This window comes from Hippocampus bargibanti, linkage group LG22 (genome assembly GCF_051943395.1).
Source record: "Hippocampus bargibanti isolate YZ-2025 linkage group LG22, ASM5194339v1, whole genome shotgun sequence".
NCBI lineage: Eukaryota > Metazoa > Chordata > Actinopteri > Syngnathiformes > Syngnathidae > Hippocampus > Hippocampus bargibanti.
The window spans coordinates 484,000-507,544 of NC_142755.1; the positions used below are offsets into that span (position 1 = coordinate 484,000).

At 45.1% G+C, this 23,545-nt stretch overlaps 3 protein-coding genes and 1 long non-coding RNA gene across 14 annotated transcripts in view; 2 read left to right on the plus strand and 2 right to left on the minus strand.

Moving 5' to 3' along the window:
* LOC148881459 (uncharacterized) overlaps positions 1–8,730 on the minus strand; it is a 61,654-nt gene extending 52,924 nt beyond the window's left edge. For 2 of the 3 annotated variants that reach the window (XR_016113723.1, XR_016113722.1), the window contains exons 1-2: positions 8,187–8,730; positions 6,652–6,755 (exon numbers count right to left, since the gene is read on the minus strand). This is a non-coding gene — a long non-coding RNA (uncharacterized LOC148881459). The remainder of the gene's footprint in view (positions 1–6,651; positions 6,756–8,186) is intronic. The other variant, XR_016113724.1, reaches the window with a different exon arrangement.
* On the plus strand, positions 1,592–11,493 carry slc38a2 (solute carrier family 38 member 2). The gene is made up of 16 exons (XM_088989099.1): positions 1,592–1,937; positions 2,815–2,922; positions 3,010–3,091; positions 3,188–3,303; positions 4,907–4,980; positions 5,068–5,160; positions 5,386–5,458; positions 6,415–6,497; positions 6,647–6,705; positions 6,864–7,025; positions 7,103–7,182; positions 7,315–7,415; positions 8,738–8,862; positions 8,935–9,076; positions 9,861–9,958; positions 10,036–11,493. The coding sequence occupies exons 2-16, from the start codon at positions 2,816–2,818 to the stop codon at positions 10,141–10,143; spliced, it is 1,503 nt and encodes a 500-aa protein (XP_088845225.1). The 5' UTR covers positions 1,592–1,937; position 2,815; the 3' UTR covers positions 10,144–11,493.
* mcm10 (minichromosome maintenance 10 replication initiation factor) lies at positions 10,004–23,318 on the minus strand. 9 transcript variants are annotated; one of them, XR_016113714.1, is made up of 21 exons: positions 22,726–23,318; positions 21,730–21,761; positions 21,337–21,597; positions 21,085–21,261; positions 20,567–20,701; positions 20,285–20,480; positions 19,470–19,635; positions 19,224–19,391; positions 18,407–18,523; positions 18,080–18,264; positions 17,898–17,992; positions 17,678–17,791; positions 16,528–16,959; positions 16,240–16,358; positions 15,613–15,726; positions 15,387–15,532; positions 15,134–15,176; positions 14,857–14,936; positions 12,247–12,757; positions 12,041–12,168; positions 10,004–10,139 (listed from the first exon to the last, which is right to left on the minus strand). XR_016113714.1 is itself a non-coding variant. In XM_088989065.1 (18 exons), the coding sequence occupies exons 1-18, from the start codon at positions 23,163–23,165 to the stop codon at positions 14,853–14,855; spliced, it is 3,024 nt and encodes a 1,007-aa protein (XP_088845191.1). In that variant the 5' UTR covers positions 23,166–23,318; the 3' UTR covers positions 14,723–14,852. The 9 variants fall into 9 exon arrangements, 2 of the variants coding, with proteins under 2 accessions (XP_088845191.1, XP_088845189.1); XR_016113713.1 differs by lacking the exon at positions 21,730–21,761 and having other exon boundaries at positions 12,247–12,330; positions 12,608–12,757; positions 22,726–22,947; XR_016113712.1 differs by lacking the exon at positions 21,730–21,761 and having other exon boundaries at positions 12,247–12,357; positions 12,608–12,757; positions 22,726–22,947.
* On the plus strand, positions 12,019–14,543 carry ucmaa (upper zone of growth plate and cartilage matrix associated a). The gene is made up of 5 exons (XM_088989142.1): positions 12,019–12,152; positions 12,518–12,568; positions 12,639–12,731; positions 13,166–13,264; positions 13,972–14,543. The coding sequence occupies exons 1-5, from the start codon at positions 12,092–12,094 to the stop codon at positions 14,058–14,060; spliced, it is 393 nt and encodes a 130-aa protein (XP_088845268.1). The 5' UTR covers positions 12,019–12,091; the 3' UTR covers positions 14,061–14,543.
* Positions 23,319–23,545: the final 227 nt, after the last annotated feature.

Here is a 23,545-nt window from a genome sequence, read left to right on the forward strand (position 1 = left end):
CGGGCAGTGGGTGAGGACACCTTGAACTAGTTGCTCGCCAATCGTGGGGTACACATAGACAGATAACCCGTTCGCGCTCACAATTTGGGACAATTTGGAGTGTTTCATTTAAATGCCATGCGTGTTTTTTGGAATGTGGGAGAAAAGCAGAGTACCCAGAGAAAACCCACATTGGCACATGCAAACTCCAGAGGCGGAACTGAACCCTGCACCCGTGCGTATTTTCATTTTTAGTATAATGGTGATTGTTTTTGCCGCCATCTTTGGCGGCCTTTATTCTGCGGAAATGCCACTTGATAATGAACGCGTACTGTGGTCTTCTTTCCAGATACGTGAGCCGTCGCGGGAGAATACGAGTGTGTGTGAATGAGGATAGCAATAACTAAGGTCACATGAAAGCGTTGCTGCGTAATCTGCTTGTGACTGGGAGGTCTGCTTTGAAGAGAAAAAGAGGAGGGGACCAGGGTGGGGAGGGTAATGTGGACCGACAGACACCCCGGGCCTCTTGGGTCACTCGTTACATTTAATTCAGGGCTAATCTATCTGTGAGAGGGTCGGAGGAGGGGGGGCGGGGGGTAGCTGAGTTAAAGTAATTCTCATTTAAAGGACAACCGACACCACTTTTTTGTTTCCTAACTGACATCAGAAAAAGGTTTTCTAGCATCTAAAATACACAAAACACGCATGAAAAACGCCAACAAAAATGCCTTCAAGTGTCCAAAAACTACTTCAAATTGAACCTGGCAGTGGCCAGTTTCAAAAGGTCCCGCCCCCTTGTTTGTGACGTCGCGCCAAGACGTCTTGCCTTGGCGCCCCTGCTGGGAATTTGCGTCAGCTAGTATCAAATAGTAGTCTTGGTGCAACACACAACGATTCACCATTGCGTTATTTAAGTGTTTTCCTTCTAATTTTGCCATCAACACGAAGTTTTCAGACCAAACAAAGTAGCGCAAAATGCATCGTGTGTCGCTTTCTCGGTCAGGGGTGTCAGGACTCGTCATCAACTCAAAAACAAGACTTCCTGAACATTCAGCGTGAGTCTTAAAAGGTCAAATCTAGCTATATGCGCTGGAATCTCTGTCAAATACGCTCAGTAGAAGTCATTTTACAAATGATGGACACAATCTGTTCGGAGGCGTCGGTTGTCCTTTATAATAAATCCAAATTGACTGCAGAATCTTGTCCAAATTGTGCGATGACAATTGAAATATGGGCTGAATGAGTTGGAAGAATAAAAACTGGTTACAATAGAATGACTTTGCCTTTAGCGCTTTGGAACGGTCTGAAGTGAACCCGAAAGAAGTTTAGAGAACTTGCACCCCCCGCCCCCTCCCCATAATTAATTTAAAGACCTAAACGTGTGATTGTGTTCAATCAAATGCACTCCGGCATTCTTGTCATTTTCCAAAAGGGGCGTGGCTGTCGTAGGTCACAGTGCGCTGTGTTTGTATACAGAAGGCGCCGACGTCACGGGCGATGCGTAAAGTGCCTCCCTCCAACCCGCCACTTTCGCCCCTCCTTTTGCGCCCCCCCCCCGAAGCCTCCTCCACTGTTTCTCGCCGGCTGATGCAATGCTTTATAAAGGTTGACTCCACATCCCTGGCTTTAGCTGAACACTCATCCTTTTGGGTGTGCATCCTATTTTTAGGGCTGAAAATTGACCATTTACACATTGGTTTGTGTATTCAGATTGTTTTTTTTTTTTAATTTGGCGATTGGCTTTCTTTTTGATTGCTATTGACTGTTTGTCAGCTAACATACAGATTTGTATTGTGTTTTGAAATTATCAATTTCATTCCGAGGATCGGAGAGCGTTTGGAGTCTTTTTTTGGTGGGTGTCATCCATCTGATCAAATCTGCCGGATTGTTTTTTGATGTATTTTTGTTGATTTTTGGAAAAGGAATTGTCAAGGCTTGCAGTCGTATTCGCTGGAAAGGTAAGAATGCCAGCATGCCACGAAGAAAACGCGCAGACGCCGGTTGAAAATATCAATGAGGTCAAACGTTTGCATTGAAAAACTCCTGAAGTAAAACGGAGGCAATCATTCTTCTTCTTTAAATGAATTTAAATTAATTGAATTTCATTTTCAATACCTATCATCTATTATGCGGTCAATAAATAAATAAATAAATAAAACAGTCAAATCTAAAAAGACGCTGGTGGTGTTTGGACGATGACACACTGTGCAGACGTGACTTCATACTTTCCGATATTGTTTCAAGTGGGTGGAAATAAAAAAAGGAGGAAAGAGGTTGAGGGACAACACGTGCCATTGTTTCCAGTGGAGTCGCTCATTATGCGTAATGAGATTAAAATGATCTGGGCGCGCGTCTATTTGGGTTGCTTGCGGGTGTGTGCGCGCTTAAAAAAAAAAAAAATTACAACAGAATGTAGAATTTATTCTTTCCTGTAGATGAAATTACTTTGCTTTAGTCACCGCGTTGCAATTTTCCTGAAGTCATTACGTGCTCAAAAGGGATTTGACACGCCCTGGAATTATATATATAGATAGATATCTTTTTTGAAGTCATGTATTTTTCAGCCCCAACTACTAAAAATGTCCACTGCGGCTTTTTGTCATTGAGCGGGCTGAGGTGCCGCTCTGGTATTTTTCCACTGCCGGTGCGTCAACCACCCCACCCCCTCTCCTCCTACTACCCACAGCCCCCCTCCGCCACTCCACCGCACTGGTTTTCTCCCCCCGCCGATAAATCACATGACCCAATAGCGTAGCCGGCACACTGTAATATTGATTATTCTCAGATGATTGGAATGAAATGAGTCATTTCTACCCCCCCCCCCCCCTCCGGCAGCATGAAACCAACCGAGATGAGCCGTTTGTCGCGTGAAGAGGACGACAGCAGCACCAACAGCAACGACTACAACTACCCAGACTGCCCGAGGAAGGTCCCGCTGAATGAGTGAGGAAGACTTTCAAAACAGAAAACAAAAAATGCGCATATCCAAACATCGGTCATTTATGATGATGATGATTTTTTTTTTGAAAGACAATTTGCCGACTTAGATCCTGAGAGTGAAAACTTCCTCCCGGACAAAAACTCTGGCAAGAAGAAATATGAGACGGAATATGTAAGACTCATTTTTAACCTTTCAATGTTAAAAGCTGCAAAAGGCATTTTTGGGCTCTAATTTTTGGATATTCTTTTTGGTTTTATCTTTCTACAGATCCAAGGCAACGCCTCCTTTGGCATGTCGGTTTTCAACCTGGGCAACGCCATCATGGGAAGTGGCATCTTGGGCCTGTCCTACGCCATGGCCAACACTGGCATTGCGCTTTTTGTGTGAGTCCATGACTTTTACAAACTCTTTTTTTTTGTCATCAAAAGTAGGAAAATACATTTTATGCGCCGTTTTCTGGTTTGTTTTCGGAGCAGTCAAGGTCACATGTCAGTGCGGGTGTTTGACGTGTATAACGTTGACTTACTATCGTGTTTGCATAAGATAAAATTTGGGGAAAGGCACCGTTGGAACATCTCGTTTTGAATCTGAACAAGCAGGAAAGAAGCGCCGTGTTATTTCCTGGCCGCGCACTCGTGAGTCAATTTACAAACAAAGGGAGTGGCGGCATTTTGAGCACGGTTAATCCGGTTGCGAGAATGAATGGGAGGAAAGGCTATCTGTCGGGGCGTGGTCTGGCAAGGATTACAACCAAAAAGCGGCCGATGCAATAGGATTAAGCGTACTACGCTTGATCCTATTGCACGCTTGGAAAATTCCAGGAGGAAGTTACAAAGTGAGCAACTTTTGCTTTGAAGGTTACCAATGCATTGCAACTGGCGGCGATGGTAGCGAATGTATTACATACAGTATTGGTGACAAAAAAAAAGAAAACAATTCTGACCATAACATTATTTCCCATCTCCTAATGAAGTAGCGTAGTAGGCCCAAGTGCTCATCAAAATTACAATGTTGGATCACGCAACAACCATTTGGAGACACTTCTCCATTCAACAGCGTGAGACGATGTTTCAAAACTTTTGGGGATATTTCCTATCACTATTTCAGTCACCGTAGCGTTGGAATATTTATAAGAAGCTTAATTACAAGAAATACGTCAATTTAAATGCATTGTGCATCAAAGTAAAACAAATGCACCTTATAACACATTTAAAAACAAAGTTATAAAAAGCAAATGTTTTGGATGGAAAAGTTCAAAACAACTGAACTCTTCTTCGCTAATTAGAAGAATACATTTCAATTATAAGCACCTTTCAAAACTCTCAAGGTCACTTTACAGTCACTGGATAGGTTTTTCTGCGGGTGAGCAGCGGCGGCCACACGCGCCAGCGTTCACTCAACCAGAAAGTAACTCAAATAGATAGAAAACTAGCCGGCTCGCTCATAGATAGCTAGCCAGCTAACTAGAAAGATATATAGCTAGCTACATAGCTAGCTGCAGGTCGGTCGGTCGGTCACAACACGCTGGTTCAAGATCAGGCTAACAACATGGACCCAAAAACAAGGCAGGTTACTTGTTATTATTTAGCGAATCACTAGAGGGAGCCAAACTTCCACCTGTGTACTTTGCGAATCACTCTTCGTGTCATGACAAAAATAAAGCAACTAACACGAGCCCTTATTTCGCACTTGCCAGCATCACGTTGGCATGGGAAATGGACTGGAAAATTCCCCATCTCAAAATGGTCAGATCCCAGTGGGAAGCTGCGCCTTCTCAAATGAGCTGTCGATTCATGTCCAACTGCTATTAATACCCCCCGGGGGGTCATATGAGGATGCGCAAGAGGCTATGCAAGTCGCCACTATGACTCACTCTCGCCATTCTATACCGTCTACACCGAATGCTGACACCCAAGTTGAAATTAAGAGTCACGCAAAAAATACTGAAATAGATGCATGGAAATGTCATTTTTTAACCCTTTCCAGCATCCTCCTTGTGGCCGTCGCCATCTTCTCGCTGTATTCCGTGCATTTGCTTCTGAAGACGGCCAATGAAGGAGGTGAGTCGGCCGTTTACAATCCAGACGTCACCAAATTTGGATTGGATTTTTTTTCACTGCGCCTACTCCGTCCGATTGTCGCTGCAGGCGCGCTGGTGTACGAGCAGCTCGGCTACAAAGCCTTCGGGATGCCCGGCAAACTGGCCGCTTCCTGTTCCATCACAATGCAGAACATCGGAGGTGAGCCCGCCCGCACAAACGTTGCCGTAACCTCGTCAAGGAAATAGAAACGTGGGCGGGGTGCGGAATAGCAACTTCCAGGAATCACTGGAGTCATTCGGCAAGCGGGCGCCAATTCCGCGGAAAATTCAATCGCGCGGCAAATATTTCAGCACGCTAAATGCGTCGTGGAATCTTTTCACTTGGAGGCGACGTTTCTGTAATGTTTTCTTTTGATCGTTGCAGCCATGTCCAGCTACCTGTACATCGTCAAGTACGAGCTGCCCATTGTCATTAAGGCTTTTACAGGAAGTAACGAGTGAGTACCTTTTTTTGTTTTCCCTCGACACGTTAAATGATGAAATAGGAATCAGGTGAAAGGACAGCTTGTGCGCACTTTAAGGTGAAGGGGGCATATGGCCAAGTGGCAGGAGGAGATGTTGGGCTCTTTCAAAGAACCCTTTTAGTCATTTGCAGCTGCTGTCGCCGCATGGAAATAGTGCACGCGTGTGTAAATGGCTGCCTCGCTCGGCCGCTCAGCTATGTCATTTTCGCTCGCAGGTGCATTTACGCATGCACCCAAGCACTGCGCCCTCTAGTGGCACGTGAAATATTTGCTTTTTATGTACAGTTCAGTTGTATTTCACTTTTTTTTTTTTGAGGGGGGGGGGGGGTAATATTTAAGCACTGTGATTATTTTTCAGAATGCTAAATACAAGTTGGAGGATATCAGTTTTTATTTTAGGAAATGGATATGTGTCTCCAAATCACTGGTCGGCAGTGTGGGTAGAAATACAAAATTAGATACACTTGCATAACACAACACACATTTGAATACAGGTATGTGCATGCGTATCATCAATCAATGGACAAAGGCAAATAAAACGACTATTATACAGTACAGCTTATTTCTTTAATTACAATACAATATCACATTTATTATACCTAGAATAAGGTATAGTTTGTGTCGTTTTACAGCTTATTTAGAAGAAAATTGTTTTATGGGGACCCGGGAATGGATTATTCTCATTTTAATGGTTTCCTATGGGAAATTAATGTTTGGAAGACACACTTTTCGCCTTACACACACTTTCTGGGAACCAATTAAGTTTGTAGGCCAATGTACTGTATCACTGTATTATTTAAAAAGGGATTCATTCGGTGCTAACTATAGGGACAATAATTAATATATTACAGTTTTTGTGTCAATTAGTGAGATAGATCACTTCTAACTGGAGGAAATGACGTCTAATGTTTTTTTCCTCTGTTTTTCAGTGAATGGTACACGAACGGAGACTACCTGGTACTGCTGGTGTCACTCTTCATTATTCTGCCCCTATCGTTGCTCAGAAACTTGGGTATGTATCTTTAACACATTGATCAAACTTTGCTGCTGTGAAATGTAAATTTCCCCAACGCGAGACTAATAAAGGCAAATCCACTCCAAACCAAGTCGAGAATGTTGTTTTGTTTTTGTTTAAGTCGGTGATGTGCTTTGGTGTATTAGGTTACCTTGGATATACCAGCGGCCTGTCGCTCCTGTGCATGGTCTTCTTCCTCATTGTGGTGAGTAGAAAAAGGGAACTTTTCGCCATTCCACATCTTTGCTTTCCATCCTGGAAATGCAAGAGACAAAAGCGGTATTTCTTAGTATGACTCATACACAAAACGGCTTTAAACCTTTTCAGTCGGCTCATAGCAAAAATAATGATTTGTTTCCGCAGGTAATTATCAAGAAGTTCCAGATCCCGTGCCCGCTTCCTGATGATGTCAACGCTGTGAATGAGACATGGAGTAAAGCCAATAGCACCGTGTCTCCCAACAACGCTCACACAGTTGACTACAGTGATGCCTGCACACCAAAATACTTTGTCTTCAACTCTCAGGTACGAAACAAATTCATAAGAGATGTCAAGATTGGAGACAGGAGTTTTGAATAAGCTTTTTGTTCTCTCCTCCCTAGACTGTCTACGCTGTTCCCATCTTGACCTTTGCCTTTGTTTGCCACCCAGCTATCCTGCCCATGTACGAGGAGCTCAAAGAGTACGTTTCTTTTCGCGCCGAGTTGGAAAAACCACAGCTGCTCCCTTATCTGACCTCACAGGTCAGTCGGTTCTTGTTATCAAAACCGGTTTCAAACGCGGCCCTCCCTTTCTCTCCCGTCCGTCTTTGCAGTCGTTCCCGAAGAAGGATGCAAGGAGTTGCCAACGTGTCCTTCTTGGCCATGTTCGTCATGTACCTCCTGGCGGCTCTCTTCGGATACTTGACCTTCAATAGTGAGTTGCTCCGGTTTCTTAAACACGTGTCCGGGCAACAGATTCACTTATCCAGACGGAATTCAATTTGAACGGAAAATGGATCAAGTTTCTTCAATTTGTAAAACAACTCATCTTAATGAACGTCATTGGAAAAAGAAATATGGCCTGTTTTGCTGCCGTGCAGGTGGAATGGAAATCGTTATCTAGTCAAACTTCATTGTGGAATATGCTGTTTGCAAACACTTTTGACCCTTTCGCCCTTGAAAAAAATCGGTTTTCCTAATGAGTCGGAGGGTCGACTGTACTTGTATTGAAAAATATGAATGAGACTTCAATGCCTGCTACTTTTAATCATACAAATTCTTATTCGTCTTATTCCCAGTTAATCGATTCAGTCAAAGCATCACATTATGAACGTTTTATCGCAAAAAAAGCATCAAATAAGTTCGTCGACATCCATGTCGACAGATAAGCTAATGAGCTAGCAAGACGGCATTTTTCGCCAAGGCAACACAGGAACAAAAAAACGCACGAATATACACCGTACATATTCATTGTGTCACAATTATCTCCTAAATTCATTTTAAACTCACACTTTTGAGCAATATTGAGTAAGTTTCCAACCGAAGTGAGCAACACCGCAGCGGCTAACGACACGAACGCAGTCGAGCTTTCGCAGTGTCATCAATAATAACATTAAAATGGCGACATACGAGTATAATAATGTATCACATCGTGTAAAAACTAGAGTGGAACATTGTGTCTTTTTTACGGAAAGTTAATTAATACCTTGGTTCAACGTCACACCAGTTCAACGTCCCAAATACCACGCGTCCAAAGTTGAAGGGAAGTCGCTTGCGTCACTCCAAATTAAATTAAACAACTACGACGGCGGAAGCAAGCCGATTCTGAGGCAAACAAAGTTATGCAAGAACGTGAAAGTGGACACCTGGTCCCAACATACCACGAGACGATTTGTGTTCCTGTTCAACGCGACATAATCGCTCCAGCTGGTTCCGCAAGATCGAAATGTCAGCGGAACAAAACGCGACGTGTACTAAGAGGAATTGTTCCTTACCTTCATTGCACCAAAATGTCCTTGGGAAATATCTTAAGGCATCCCGCTCCGCAAAAATGAGTACCCAGCTTGATGATAGAGCTGAACGCCAATTTTGTTTTCTGTCCATCGGTTTTCAAATGCACCTTCCCCCATCTAGTGGATGGGCATGCTATTCGCTAGAAATCGTTGGCTTGGATGAACAAATCCAAGATTTTTCGCCACGTCCATGGAGATGAGCGTCATAAATCTCGGTCTTGTGTGGCTTTCTCTTCCCCCGCAGTTCACGTGGAACCCGAGCTGCTGCACACTTACTCCAAAGTCTACAAATTTGATGTGCTCTTACTGATCGTTCGCCTGGCTGTGCTCACCGCCGTCACCCTCACCGTCCCCGTGGTCCTCTTCCCTGTAAGTGTCGTCAACTAAAACATCGCGTTCACTTTTTTTGGGCTCTGGTGAAGGCATCTGATCTTCCTGCAGATCCGAACCTCCGTCAACCAGTTCCTGTGCGCATCCAAGTTCAGCTGGGTCCGCCACACCGTCATAACGATGGTACTGCTGGCCGGCACCAACATCTTGGTCATCTACGTGCCCACCATTAGGGACATTTTTGGCTTCATCGGTGAGTTTTGGAGAAAACCCCCCAAAAATATGAAGACAAATAACGCGAGGAAAAGCCTACTTGAACATCAGAACCGGGTTGACGTTTAACAAAGGCACTTCAAAATGTGGGCGATATATGCGGATTGATTTCCACTTTATTTTTTTTTTCCAATGAGTTGGTTGGGTCATAGGTCACGTCAATGTTGGCAAGTTTGGTCCGTGTCAGAGATGTTCGGTCGGACACTGCGGACGAAGGCTCAAACACAGGAAGATTGTCTTTTCCTGCCGGCCGGGGACAAAGTCATTCATGACAGACACCCGAATTGGGCAGCCCTCCGCCAAGCTATTTCTTGAGAGTATATGCAAATTTCAGTGAGACATTGGGAAACCAGTTTTCTTGGTTAGAATACCACGCCACTGGACGTTCGAAGCACCAAAAGCTGTAAGCAATAAAACAGATATTTTAATTGGTTATCTTTTCCGTGAACTGATAAATTTGTAACCTGGCTAATGAGCTCTTCCCGTGAGGGACTTTCAAGTCCTAAATTACTTCTGTGACGACGGAGTTTTCCAAGTCCTAAATTCTGCCCAAGGCCAGATCTCCGAGATGAAGATGACGGGTTAACAGGCTGTGTCTGTTGAACTCAGATTGACCCCCAGGTGGCCTGCGCCTTTACGGTGGGCCAGCTAAGCATGGGACTTTTCAATAAGATAACTTCTTCTTCTCCACCATCCTGCGCTTAAAAAAATGACAAATATTGTCAATGTGTACTTTCAGTGTAAATCTCTTTTTTCTTGTCCAGGTGCATCTGCGGCAGCAATGCTGATCTTCATCTTACCTTCGGCTTTCTACATCAAACTGGTGAAGAAAGAATCGATGAGGTCCATCCAAAAGATCGGGGTAGGTTTGCCAATCTTCCATTTGATGCGGGTGAAAACGAGCTCAACGGGACTTGTTGGTTTGTTCCGCACCGTCAGGCGACCGCCTTCCTCCTGTGCGGTTTTCTGGTCATGATCGGAAGCATGAGCCTCATCATCCTCGACTGGGTGCGTAATGCCACCGCGGAGCAGCCCGACGGACACTAAGGGCGGCAGCCCACAAATGAAGATCACATTTTGGAAACAAAGACTGTTGATGCTTGGTTTTGACTGAGAGAGACTACGCCATTCCAAGAGAATGTATATCCCCATTTGTACAGTTTGCTCTTTTTTCACGCCACGTGACCCCTTTTAATAGAGGGTCCTATATAGAACCGTTTGGTCTTTTACCCTTACCGTTATTGGTTTGTTTTGTCGTTGTGGTACAATTGAAAAATGGAACGTGCCTCAAAGCAACGATGAAATACACTTTGAGGTGGTCGGGAGAGTTTGACAAAAACAACTATCAGCCTCTGACACTCAGGTACGGTTTTCTTCTTCTTCTTTTTTTTTTTTCCCCGCAAGTGCGGCTGTGACCTCACGCGTCGACAAGTCCTGCTGCGAACTAGACTTTGTTCAGCCTCATCGGAATTTTAATTTATACATTTTTTTCCAAATGAAGCAAATTTGCATACTGTACTGAAAAGCACTTGTAGTTCAGCACAGCGTTGGGAAAGCCAGACTCGTTTCCAGACGCAGACGCTCAGTATTGATGACCTTTTGCTCGTATAGCAAAAGAGCAAAAGACAACACAAACCTGCCTTTTGATAGCATACAACACTGGGAGCCGCACAGTAACTCACTGGACTCTTATTTTAAAGTAACAAAGAAAAACTGTACTCTTTAAAATCCTGCTGATTTTGAAGTAACGTGTGCACATGTCTGAGGATGTGGAGCCTCCTCCCCACCCAATTTTTTCTGGGAGAATATTACTTAGCGCGGTCCTGAAAACAAACAAACATACAAACAAATGCCGGTCAAACTTGCAAAAGAACAATATGACGCTGGCAAGCTAGCGTACCACAAAGAGCCGCCCGCCCGCGTAATGTGTGCTTCCAACACTACGTCAACACCAAACTGTTGTTGTCCAACCTCCAGTTCTGGAAGACCGTGTAAAATCAATGTCCTTTAAACTATTTTACTATATTTATAATAATATTGTGTCTGTATATATATATATATATACATATTGAGTTGAATGTTATGGATGCTTTTTATGTTGTTGATGACGGGGGAAGAATGCATTGGAGCTGGAAAACAAAGAGAAGCCCACACTGGGAAAATGTGTCCTGAATTTGTTGGGCAAAGAAAATGCTTTTGAAGACTGAAATGTCCTACTGTTGATTTTGTGCAAATTGTCGAGGCCACTGAGCGCATCAAAGCCACCTTGTAACTCTTTCTGACACCCCCTTCAGGGGGCAAAGAGGGCTTTGCCCACCAGTGTTATATCTTGTTTCAATGAAACACTGTATATCCTGTAATTAATGTCCAATTAAATTCAAAGTTCCTCCATAAGAAGCTGCTGTATATATTTTTTTTTAATGGCACATCATTTCCCAATTGATCAACTGAAAATCCATCTTTTAATGTATAGTTACCTCCATTAACCAGAACACAATAAACGCTTCAGATTTGTCTATCAAATTTATTCTAGCGAAAATGTACACAGTGGCATCAATACGAAAGACAGTGTGCAGTATTTGAACCCTTTGGGGCACAACTGTGATTACAGTGGACAGCTAATCACGTGATCAGGTTATATGGCGCATGAAAGGCTTAACAAGCACGAACGTCACGACTAAATAGGATCGTTTTAAAGCAACTATGCCCCCTGGCGGTCAAAATCAATAAAAAACGTACTGGCATTGTAAAGATCAATTGCTTGGTTGGCTGCATATTGCCGCCAGGGGGCAGTGTAATACGTATCTGAAAGCGCTGCAAATTCAAAGAGTCCGGCGCAAATTGCCGTTTTTTTTATTTGAGACATTTTCAGCGCCCCCTCCCCCAATTTTGCCCCTACCTATGCCATCCCGCCTCCCTCCCCTCGCTCGCCCTTCCGCCTTACTTTTCTCCGCTCATCGTCCATCACTTAAGCGAGTGAAGTTGCCTTTCCGAGATGTCACAGAGTCCGGTCTTTGCTTTGCCGTGCCTCGTCGTCCTCCTCCTCATCCTTGCTTGTGAGTAGTGGGTTTTCTTTTTTTATGAAGAGAGGGGGAGATGGATCACTCATTTGTTGGATCGGAGGGGAGGAAAAAAAAACACAATTCTTACCTTCCAAGATGCATTTCCATCTTGATGGACAACGTCCGATTTATTCTTTGTCATCGATGGCTAGCGTCCTTGAGCCACATGCTGCTACACCGCGAGTCAAGACATGATCGGCTGACATAAAGCAGCCCGTTATGACTCAACCCGCCTTAAAAAAAAAAAAACACGCAAGGAACCAACTTACAGAATACTAATGCGCAGATTTTAAAGTGGAATAAAGTTTTTTTTTGCTGAAAAAGAAATCACCTGTCGCCAGTAAATCTTATTGTCTTAGTTTCCAGTGTCGGGGAAAGTACCAACGACCCGAAACCGGCAGATGTCAAAGGTAATACTGGCTAAATCGATCAAGTGAAGTGGGGCGAACCTTTTACGTGCTGAACTCTGACCCCTCGCAGGGGTCGCGCGACACGTCTTCGTGCCCGAGACGGAAGCTGCGACTTTTTTCAAAGGGCGCAGTCGTCGATACGTGAGATACTACGAGCAGCTGGGTGAGTCGGCACGCCGAGGACTGCGACTACAAATGGAGGCACAGCAAAAGATCAGGACAACACGTGAATTAGTTCAATAATTGTCAAACGCCAAAGCGATAGCGTGATGAGATGTCGACTGTAGCTTACAGTTCAAATGGTTCAAAGAAAAATCTGACCTGAAGAAAATAATGACAGATATGACAGTGGGATGGCTGGCTGCTAAAGCAATTGAAAGTATTATGTCACGCAACAATCGCCTCTTGAATATTCATATATATATATATATATATATATATATATATATATATATATATATATATATATATATATATATATATATATATATATATATATATATAGGCCTGCAAAAGGGAGTCACTGGATGGCGCGGAGTGCTGTCATATCACCTGATATCATATCATATCATGTATTGGTTGCCTTGTGTTTTCCAGCCGAGCAGAGGATGCATCGGGCCAACTCGGAGCGCCGCAGGGAGCACAACGAGGAAAAACGGAACGAGTACGAGAACTACGCCGAAGAAGATCGGACTGGTAAAAGACAGAGATGTTCATGTTACCTGAAAGCACTGAATAGAATGTACTTTTCCTTTCTTCAAAACATTCTCCTAATGGGAAAGAAAATATGTTGTCTCTCTTTTTTAAAGTATGTTTGTAACAGTTATTGCTAATGTCACCTATCATTTGGACGGTTTTGTGTGGATTTTTACACAACATAATCAATGTTTCCTAACATAATATGAGCGTTAAATTAGGTGTCAAATTTGGGACACACTAGACTAAAAAGTTCAAAAAATGAATCATTGATATTGTCTTTTGAAAAAAATCAGGAATTCATAATCTGTGATTGTTACAAAAAAACGTTATTAGAAGAGGACCTTGGAAAAAAAAAAAACATTATTTTCTAACATGCTTCGTTTAGCCTAGTTAGCCGTTAGCATGTACGTCAAACATCGTTTTTCGAACGTCGGTTTTCGACCAAATCGGTATTTTAACCAAGAAATTTGACGATGCCCATTACGACCAAAACCAGTTTTTCAAACAAATTGAACAAAAACGAACACGACGTTTGACTCGTTTTAGGCTTTTTTTTTTTTTTCACACGACGATTCGAAGCTTACTCGGTGGCTACGTCGTGTAGCGTTCGTTCGTTGCGTTTGTTGTGATGGACGCCAATTCGCTTTAGGTTGTCGTCGGGTTGGGATTTATGTCAACGTTTGCCCTTTCTTCAAATGTTACAGAGCAAAGAGAAAGAACGAGAGAGAAACAAGAGCAACTCCGAGAGTACAACTATGACGGCCGCTACCCTCGATACCACTGGTTCCATTAAAGTGGGGCCCAAAGTGGATCGTGTCAACAGGTGGCACGAAAGGCTTAATATATCTTCAAATGCATTTTAAAGATATAACCCCTGCTTTTTGTTTGAAAAAAACGAAGAAAAAAAATAAAGACTACATAATGCAAGATCATATCTGCCTTTTCATTGCCATCGGTGTAAGATGGAGGCGTTTTGAATAGCCACTCAAATGTCTCGTCTTGCAATACACTCCATTTTGTGACAGAGAACGCGGCTTCAATAGACTTTTGATGCGCTGGCGGCGTGATCGAGATGAATTTCCCGGATGGTTTTGAGGCCCTGATGCGTTTGCCACACGGCGTTAGGAATTTGGAGCGTTGAAAATGAAAGGCGGGCTTTGGACGGAATAAGAAAAAAAGAAAAGAAGAAGAGGAGGCGAAGCTGCCTGCGCAAGTCATCAGGCTTGAAATCATTTCCAGATCGGAAAAAAAAAACAATCAAATACCAAAAAGCACGCTGTAAACTTTCTCAAAACTGCCAATGTCCTAAAAGGTACCAACCGAAACGTTGACAATGGCATTAAGAGAAGATTCTAGATTTGTTGTTCACATTTCGTGTGCTTGTTGAAGAAAAAGGAATGAAGTCGTTCGCTCTCTCCGGTCACACAAAGTTAGCGTCAAATATTTGCTGAATCGTTCTCTGTTCCAAATGTCGCAAAATGTGTCAATCACTTTAATTGTTTAAATGTTGGTCTCCATGATCAGTGACTAAAATAGCATTAAAATTGAAAGTAATCCCGACAAAAAAAGAGGAGTAAATTTGCTTCTACTTTAAGCTGTTGAGGAACTTTGCGTGCTCTTCGCCTCGGGGCTTCAGAAGCTCCCCGCCGATTTTCGGTCCCGTTTTCTCCTGCGCACAAACAAAAAAGCGGCAGTTTTATCATCAAACGGAAAACAATGGAAAGGGTTAAAAAGACATTCAAATGCTAGAGAGCTAGCTAGCTAGAGAGCTACCTAGCTAGCTAGTTAGAGAGCTACAGACATAGCTAGCTAGAGAGCTAGATAGAAGCATTTTGATGAAGTGGGAAGAACTTTTTTTTTTTTTACCTTCAGCATTCCATCGCGCTGCCATTTGAAGAGGCCACAGTTACTGGAAAAAGTCAAGTTAAAATATTAATAAGACACAAGAGAGTTTTGCCACTTCCTATATATACACAATTGGTCATTGGTCAATTAAATCTCGGCAAAAACAAAGAAATAAACTCAGGTCAAATTCTCGTTATTTTCACAGAGAAAAAAAAAAGTGGCTCAACGGAGCCGTTCACGGATGTTCATGGCGGCCATTTTGTTTGCGTCTTACCCGCAGTGCTTGTGCGGCAGCCTGTCCAGGGCGACGGCTCTCTGACCGCACGGACACTTGAAGAAACGTTTGACGGCGTCGTGCCAGCGCAGAGGGTGATTGTCACCCACGCAGCGATCCGCCGGCTTAAAGTAGGTGTACTTACACTAAAAGGCAAAGAACGCGTCAAAGAAGCCAAGGCGCAAGATGGCGGCGTTCTTGTGATCCGACGGAAGACCTTCAACACCTTTTGACAGGAAACGGCACGACACTTCATCTCCCGGATGCTCTTCATTTTCTCCTCCATCTGCTCCTTCTTCACCAGAGGGTCAAAGTAGCGCTCCTGCAGCTGATACTCCGCCTGGGAGGGGAGTACATTCAAAGGAGGCAAGAAATAGTTAGCTACAGAGATAGCTACATAGCTAATTAGAGAGCTAGCTAGCTACAGAGATAGCTATAGAGCTAGCTACAGAGATAGAGAGCCAGATAGATAGATAGCTAGAGAGATAGGTGTGATAGATATAGGTAGCTAGAGATAGATAGCGAGAAAAAACAGATTGAAATTAGACAAAGACAAGAAAAATGGAAATTGAATGATTGTATTTCCGTAACGTTTATTTGTAAACAGTTACATAAAAACCTGACCAAAGGTTAAAAAAAAAAAAAAAAAAAAAATGTTGGTATTCGGAATGCTTGAATACGACTGAAATGTTCCCAAGATGAAGACTTTCATGTTGGATTGTAAGAAATGCGTTTTTTTTAATGCCTCATTCAGTGGTGGACTTTTTTGCGACGTCATGTGAACATTTGTCATAATAGACGTTGGGGGAAAATGAAAGTATTTATTTGGCTATGAGCCGGACAAACTTCATACCGCTTGCAGGACGGCCCCGTGCAGAGATGTGGCGGCGAGGATCTTTTGAAACTCCTCCGACCGAACGTAGCAAAGTTCTTCTCGCTTCTTCTTCACAGCCGGTTCCACGTCGCCATCGGCTGCGCGGGGACAAGCACAACACGTTAGCTGTTAGCCAAGATTTTGTTCCATCTTCAATTTTAGGGGCCGGATTCACGGCCAAACGACAAATTAAAGCCATCGTATGTTGCTGTTCATACGGAGAAAAGCGGGTGTTAAAAAGCGGGTGTCGGTTGTGTCGCGGGGTACCGTCAGGGGGCGCGAGACTCTTTTCCACGCGGGCGTTGATCTCGCCGTCGCTCGTCCTCTTCCTCTTGACAGCGTTGGGGTCTTCCTTCTCCAAGGCCGTCCCCTTCCTTCGGAGCTTTTGCAGCGCCGCCATCTTGGCGGACGACAGGCTCACGGCGGCGGCGGCGGCAGGGGGTGGACCGGCATCGAAGAAAAGGACGTCCTCGCCCTTCGAGAAGCCTCGGCCCAGCGTGGGAGTTTGCGGCGTGGCGGGCCTTGGCTTGCTTTCGGGGGGGGCGACGGCAGCCGCTTTCGGGGGCGCGTTTGATTTGGGCACCTGGGCTGCCCGACGTTGGCGCTGGAGCATCAACTCCCTCTGCTTGACTTTTTGCTGCTTTAGAAGCTCCGAAGCTGAGATGGACTGAAAATCGGCAGCTTGAGGATCTTTGGACGCTGACGGGCAAGACAGAAAATTGCAGACATTGACATTTCACAGCAGAAAAGTCATGGAAGAAAGAGGAAAGGAAGAAGTAGAAAAACAAAATACAGCGCCATCTTAAATTCAAAACAATAACAATAATATGACAAAACAAAGACACAGTCATTCAATTGCCAGCACTTGCTGTACCCTCGTTGTGACATGAAGCGGTTCTAGATGAAAGAAGAGAGGATCACCACTGGATCAGGGACATCATGGTGGAATGTGCACGTCTACTACAAGCTAAATGTTGAAAGCAAACACACAGCTGTAGCATCCATTGACAAAATGAGATTGTAGGTAGCGAGAAAGCTACTTAGATGCTAGCTCGAGAGCTGGATAGCTAAATAGCTAGAGAGCTAAATAGGTAAATAGCTAGAGTTAGATAGCTAGCTAGCTAGAGAGCTAGTTATATAGCTCGGAAGACAAATAAATAAATAGATAAATATTGAAATTAGACAAAGACAAGAATTAAGTATTTCCGACACCAAAGCCTCCTTTTCACCACTGGAAGTCACAGTGAAATGCGCACGTCTGCCACATGCTAAATGTGTGAAAAGCGAACACAAAGCTGTCGCATCCATTGACCAAAAGATTGTTTCCAACGTGACACGTCAATCCGCTTCAATTCCGAGCCGCGACAGCACCACATACGCACGCGCATGCATATTGGTCTATCTGTCCCGTACGTACCCGAGAGGCGCCCCTGCGTCAGGTGCTTCTTGAGCTGCAGGGCTCCCGGCGAAGGCACCGACATCAAGCTCTTGAATTCATCGGAACAATTTGAAACTTGTCCGGACTTCAGAGCTACGAAACAAACCAACGACACGCACGCGTTCACGGTTGCTTTGCTTTGCTTTGCTTTGCCGCATGTTAACGTTTGAATGAAGCGGCTCGGGGACGACGACCTCACCAAGCATTTTGGCCCGAAGGATGTGACGAGCGGAACCTTTGACAAAAAGCCCCTCCAAGGTGGTCTGTCCATTTTGTTTGGCTTTGGACGCCGATCTGCAAGGCATTGATGGAGGCTATTCAGGAAAAGATCTGCAAATGTCACGTCGTGAAGGAGAGGACGAAGCCGCCGCGTGGACTCACAGCGAAGCGGCCGACGAGGAGACGCCGCCGTAGTGGAAGCCGTCGTGGCAGATGCGCTGCCTCAGGCTGAGGCCTTTCACCTTGTCGGGCGCCTTCCCCGAGAACGACGACTGCAGCTCGGAGCGCTTGGAGCTCATTTGCTTGTACTGCGCCTTCACGTGATATTGGCAGAACTGGCACTCGTACTGAAGGACGCAAATACATTTACAAATTCATTACATTAAAAATAAAAAATAGACCCTAAATGGAAAAGTCAAATGATAGTTTGAGTGGCAAATCACACGTTCTCTTTGCGACTTGCCAAACGGTGGCAAAGGATAACGTTACCGTGTTGACGAGCTGCGAGCAGGGATCGCCGTTTCTCTTCATGGCCTTGCAGGTGCCGTAATCTTGAGCTTCCCCCATCACAAGCACCTTCTGCGGGTGATCCACCGTCAAGCTCACCTAAACGGTAGCCGATGCAATCTTTTACAACTTACCGTGATATTACAATCAGCATCATAACAACAAGACATTTCATTTCCAAGCGCCTTTCAAAACTCTCAAGGTCACTTTACAGTCACAGTTGAACGTCTGCGTAAGCTCTCAGTGGTACAGGAGTGGTCCATCCATCGATGAGAAGGTTTCTTCAGCCGTCATCTGTAGAAAGTTCGCTGACGAAGCCTCTTGGATAGGAGGCGAAACGTCCGAAACCTTCACATTTGAACAGATGACGGCTGAAGAAACCTTCTCATCCAAGTCACAGTTGAAGTTTTTTCAGTGGGTGAGCAGCGGCAGCCACACACGCCAACATTCACTAAACCCGGAACAACTCAAATAGATAGGCTAGCTAGCTTTTAGGTATCTAATAAATAGTTAGCCAGCTCGTTAGCTAGATAGCTAATAGATAGCTAGCCAGATCGCTAATAGATAGCCAGCTATATATAGATAGCAAATATCGATACAGCTTACAGTCAACTAGACAGCTAATAGTTAGCTAGCTAGTTAAGTACACAAAGTGAGTTGTTCAAGAGAAAATCAACCAAAAATGGTCTTGAAAATAATACATTCCGCGGAGGAGGTTTGTGAAATACGAGTTGAGCCCTTTTTAGTCTTGTAGAAGGGTGGCCATTTTTAGAATAGTAGCTCGGGGGTTAGCGCTTACCCCGTCGTAGCCGTCTTTTTGCTTCATGGGGTTGGGGTTGAGGATTCCGACCACGCTCCCCATTTCGGTTTTCCAATGCTCCTTGTGGACGTCGCCGAACAGCAAGAGCGACACAAACACGTCCAGGTTGTGGAGGTCGTTCAACTTCCAGATGCTAAACGTTTTTCCCTTCGCAAGCAGAAAATGTGCTCAATATCAAACACGCGTGTCAATCTAACCTCGGAGAAGTAGCGGGGAGCTATTTACGCTGTTGCTACTTTGCGGCGTGGCTTTGTTGACCAGCACGCCGAACGTCACCCAGTCGCTTTCCTCCAACTTTTCACGTCGCAGGCGTTCCGGCACTTGCGACAGACGAATCAGGCGGCGGTCGGCCATCTTGCGCTCCATATCGTTGGATGAAACGCGTGGCTTCCTGCAAACCATCACACTTTGAAAACGGGAGTTCCCTTGATAGAAAAATAAATACAGTGATACATTGGCTTACAAACTTAATTGGTTCCCAGAACGTAAGCGTGTAAGGTGAAAAGTGTGTATCCCAAAAATTAATTTCCCATAGGAAACCATTAAAATGACAATCATCCGTTCCCAGGTCGCCATAAAACAGATTTTTCTACTAAATAAGCCTTAAAACTACACAAAATAGACCTTATTTTATGTATAATAAATGTGCTATGGTATTATAATTAAAGAAATAAACTGTACTGTATAATAAAGTGGTTTTATTGACCTTGGTGATGGTCATTGATGGCTTGATGGAATGGAGTGGCCGGTTTCCTCAGCATGAAACACTTGATGAGGAACGTAACCTTCTTCTTTCACCATCTTGAGGAATGATCCCTTGGAGGTGCTTTCTCTGCGATCATTTTACCTTGTTCCTCATCAATTGCGTTCTGTTTAGCTGGCTCGATAGCTTTGTTTTTAGCTCCGTGTATCCCGAAAAATAGTTTGTATGCCAAGGTAAAATGTTCATAAATGTAACGTTCGTAAACCGAAAAGTTCGTAAGCCAAGGCGTTTGTAAACTGCGGTATCACGGTCAATGGAAATGTGAGCGTTTCCCAACCTGAGTCGCAATCCAGAGTATTTCTCCATGGCCACGTCTTTCGGGAGCGAGTCCAGTTTTGGCGACCTCGTCGACCCATTGGAACAGGGTCTGCTGCGGAAGGTTGCAGATTGGCGGGGAGCTGCGGCCATCTTGCCGGTGCTTTCCATGGGAAGGAAAGAGCTTCCCATCTTCACCTCCACCAACGGTGATCTGTCTGCTTCCGATTCCCCCAAAAAAGAAGCGCATCGTTAAATATGACAATGAAACGAGAGGATATTGACTCACGTGACACGTTTCGACCTGATGAAGCGCTCGCTTTGCTTCGGTGAGCTACTCTGCGTTTCAATGAGTCGGCGTTGCTCAGCTGGGCGATAAAGTCGGAGGACTCCTGCACCATTTGGCTTCCCGTTCTGAGTGGACTTGACGTTGAAATCGCTGATATTAAAGTAAAACACGGAAAGTCAACACGATGAACTGTGAGATAGCAGGAGAACATCCCACTTACGACCGAGTTCCATTGCAACCAAACGGTCCTAAGTCGCAATGGTCGTAAGTTGAAATCCGTTCCAAATGTTGAATCGAGACTCTGAGGCTAAATGACTGGCAAACTCCGCCCCCTCTGGTGCCGTCACACGGTCGATTGCTGTGCGAGAGTGACATGCTGGCTGGCTCGCCAAAATTGCGCAGCACGTTGCCGGCCTGCTAGCGCGTTGCGGTGCCATGCGTAGAATTGTTTTTTTTTTTTTTAAATAGGGTCTGGAGGTCGTGGTCGTAAGTGGGATGTTACCTTTCTATATTATTTTTGGGTGTGTTTTTACCTGACTCGGTATTTGTCTTCGGTGCCACCGCCGCTGGGATACGCTTCAGGCCGGCCAGCGACGGTTCGGGTGAGCTATCCGAAGATCTTGCCGAGGAAGAGGAGCATGAAGCCTTCTGGCTTGCTTGCAGCTGCTTTTCCAACGCTTGCATTTTCTCCTGCATTTGTCTCAACTCCTCTGAACAGGAAAACAATGTGATCAGTCAAACACGGACTTGGTGTATGTCCCATCAGAAAGGACGTCGATAAAAACCTTGCAATTCTTCGTGGGACTTGTCAAGACTCTCTTTGGTTTCGCTTTTATTTTCTTGAGTAACTTGCTCTTCTTTTTTAATATCCTCGACGTCCCCAAAAAGCTCCGTCAATTCATCATCGGGCTCCACATATCGTCCTTCCTCATCGTCGTCGTCATTGTCGAAGAGGTCATCCATGTCATCCACCTGCTGCTGCTTTTCTTCTCCACAACCCTCACTTTCAGCCATTAAGGCTGTCAAAATGCCCAGATCGTCTTCACCTGGAACAGGAAGAAAACGAATTGACACTGCGATACATTTTTTAAGTAGTTATATATGCATTATCATTCTCATTCACACCTATAGACGATTTAGTCTTAAATGAACCTTATATGGAAGGTGCCAGTACTTACAATCCATTGTCCGCCTGAGTACGGCTGTCCAGCTACAGAATGAGACTCGCAATGTCAGTTAACATGGTCAGTATAAAGCACATTTTGGATTTTACAAACCGCCATTAGGAAAATGACGCGTGAATAGCGCGTGAATTCAGTTCAATAAACAGTACAAACGTCGAACACACTGGATGGAGTTTACTTACTACCAATAGGCCAAACTCCGTTCGTGTGCCTTCTATATTATTAGACGGAACTCAAGCACATTTAATTTCGTAGTCTAATTTATTTAATAATAAGTACACACGTGAATATTTAGTGGTTGAACTAAGCCTCGCTCGGCTGCCGTACTTTCAAAAGCGAGGGAGAAACTCCGAAGTGGCGCTAAACGAAGGACTCAGCTGTTGACAAAATCAGCGCGAGGTGCCTCAAATATGCCTGATGGAAAATGTACCTTTCTTCAACCGAGATTCACTTCTTTGTCAGTTTTATTCTGTCTCTTGTTCACGGGGGGCGAAAGGGAGTAAATAAAGAACGTAAATAAATGGGGGCAGGGCATATTTTACAAGCATCTTCTCCCGCAATCGAAAGGCAATTTGTAGGACGGCACAGTAGGCGTGACCATACGAGGGTCCCGGCGGCTAGAAAAAGCATCAACTTTTGGGCTCTTCTTCCGCTTTCCAATTTCGATCAACTTTCCAATTCAAGCTTGTTTTTCATGGAGTGAATCGTTCGTGAAGAACCGGCTGGGTAAGGATGACATCGAAGAACGACGTTTTTAACAAAAATAAGAATAAGGTAAAGCCGCAATAAAGCTGTTACGCCATCATAGGATGGAGGAAAGCGACGACGACCCGGTTCTCAATGCCGTCAAGTGGGATGATTTCCTTCAAGACTACAGCAAAGATGGAGACTACATTCACGGCTTTGTGACGACCGAATCGAGCGCGGACAACGTCCTGGAGCTTTACAGAAAAACCACCAAAACGACATTCTGCACCCGGCGTTCCTCACCCTTTCGAGCGGATCCGCTCCAGCGCAAGAAGAAGACATTGGGCACTCGCTCTTTTGTTTTCTGCAGGACCGCCAGCCCGCGCATCGCCGACGACGGAGTTCCCTTCACTTACGGTGGCGCGAAGACGCTGGAGTGCCAGTATGGACCCAAGAGGGAACACGGAAGAAAAAGTGACAGGGAAAGCGGGAGAGGCCATCCCAAAGGCGAACCGGAGAGGCCGAAAAAGAGAGCGTCCAAAAAGAAAGGATGCCGGGCCAAAATCTCCGTTTGGCACATCTGCAGGTTCCCGGAGTACGCCGTGACGGCGAAGCGCAGCGTGGCCGTTTGGCAAGGCAAAGCCAAAGAGCGGCTGCTGCGAGACTTGGAGGCGGGCGAGGAAGTGAGCAGAGAAAGCCGCTTTTACATCAGCTTCCCCCTGCGGCGAGCCCACACGGAGCATCTGTCGTGCGGCCCCAGCGAAGCCCAACCGCTGCACCCGCAGATCATCCGCTGGATCGAGCTGCTGGTCCACCGGGGCGTCACCGCCGCCGGGGACGTGCGGGCGGCCTTGCGGCGCAACGTTCAAAGCAAAATGTCCGTGGGCGTGGCGCCGGATGAGCGCCATCGGGCGTATTACCCCACGCTCAAGGACGTCGCCAATCACGTCTACAAAGCCAAACGGCGAGCCGCCAAAAGCGCTGACGTCGCCGCAAACTCTCCGCTCCTCCCCGAAAGCTCTCATCGTTCCGACTGTGAAACGGCGGGCGGCGAGCGACTCCGAGCGAGCCGTCTGCAAAGTGAGATGGGAGCTTCACCGGGAACTGGACGCCGTGTGGACGT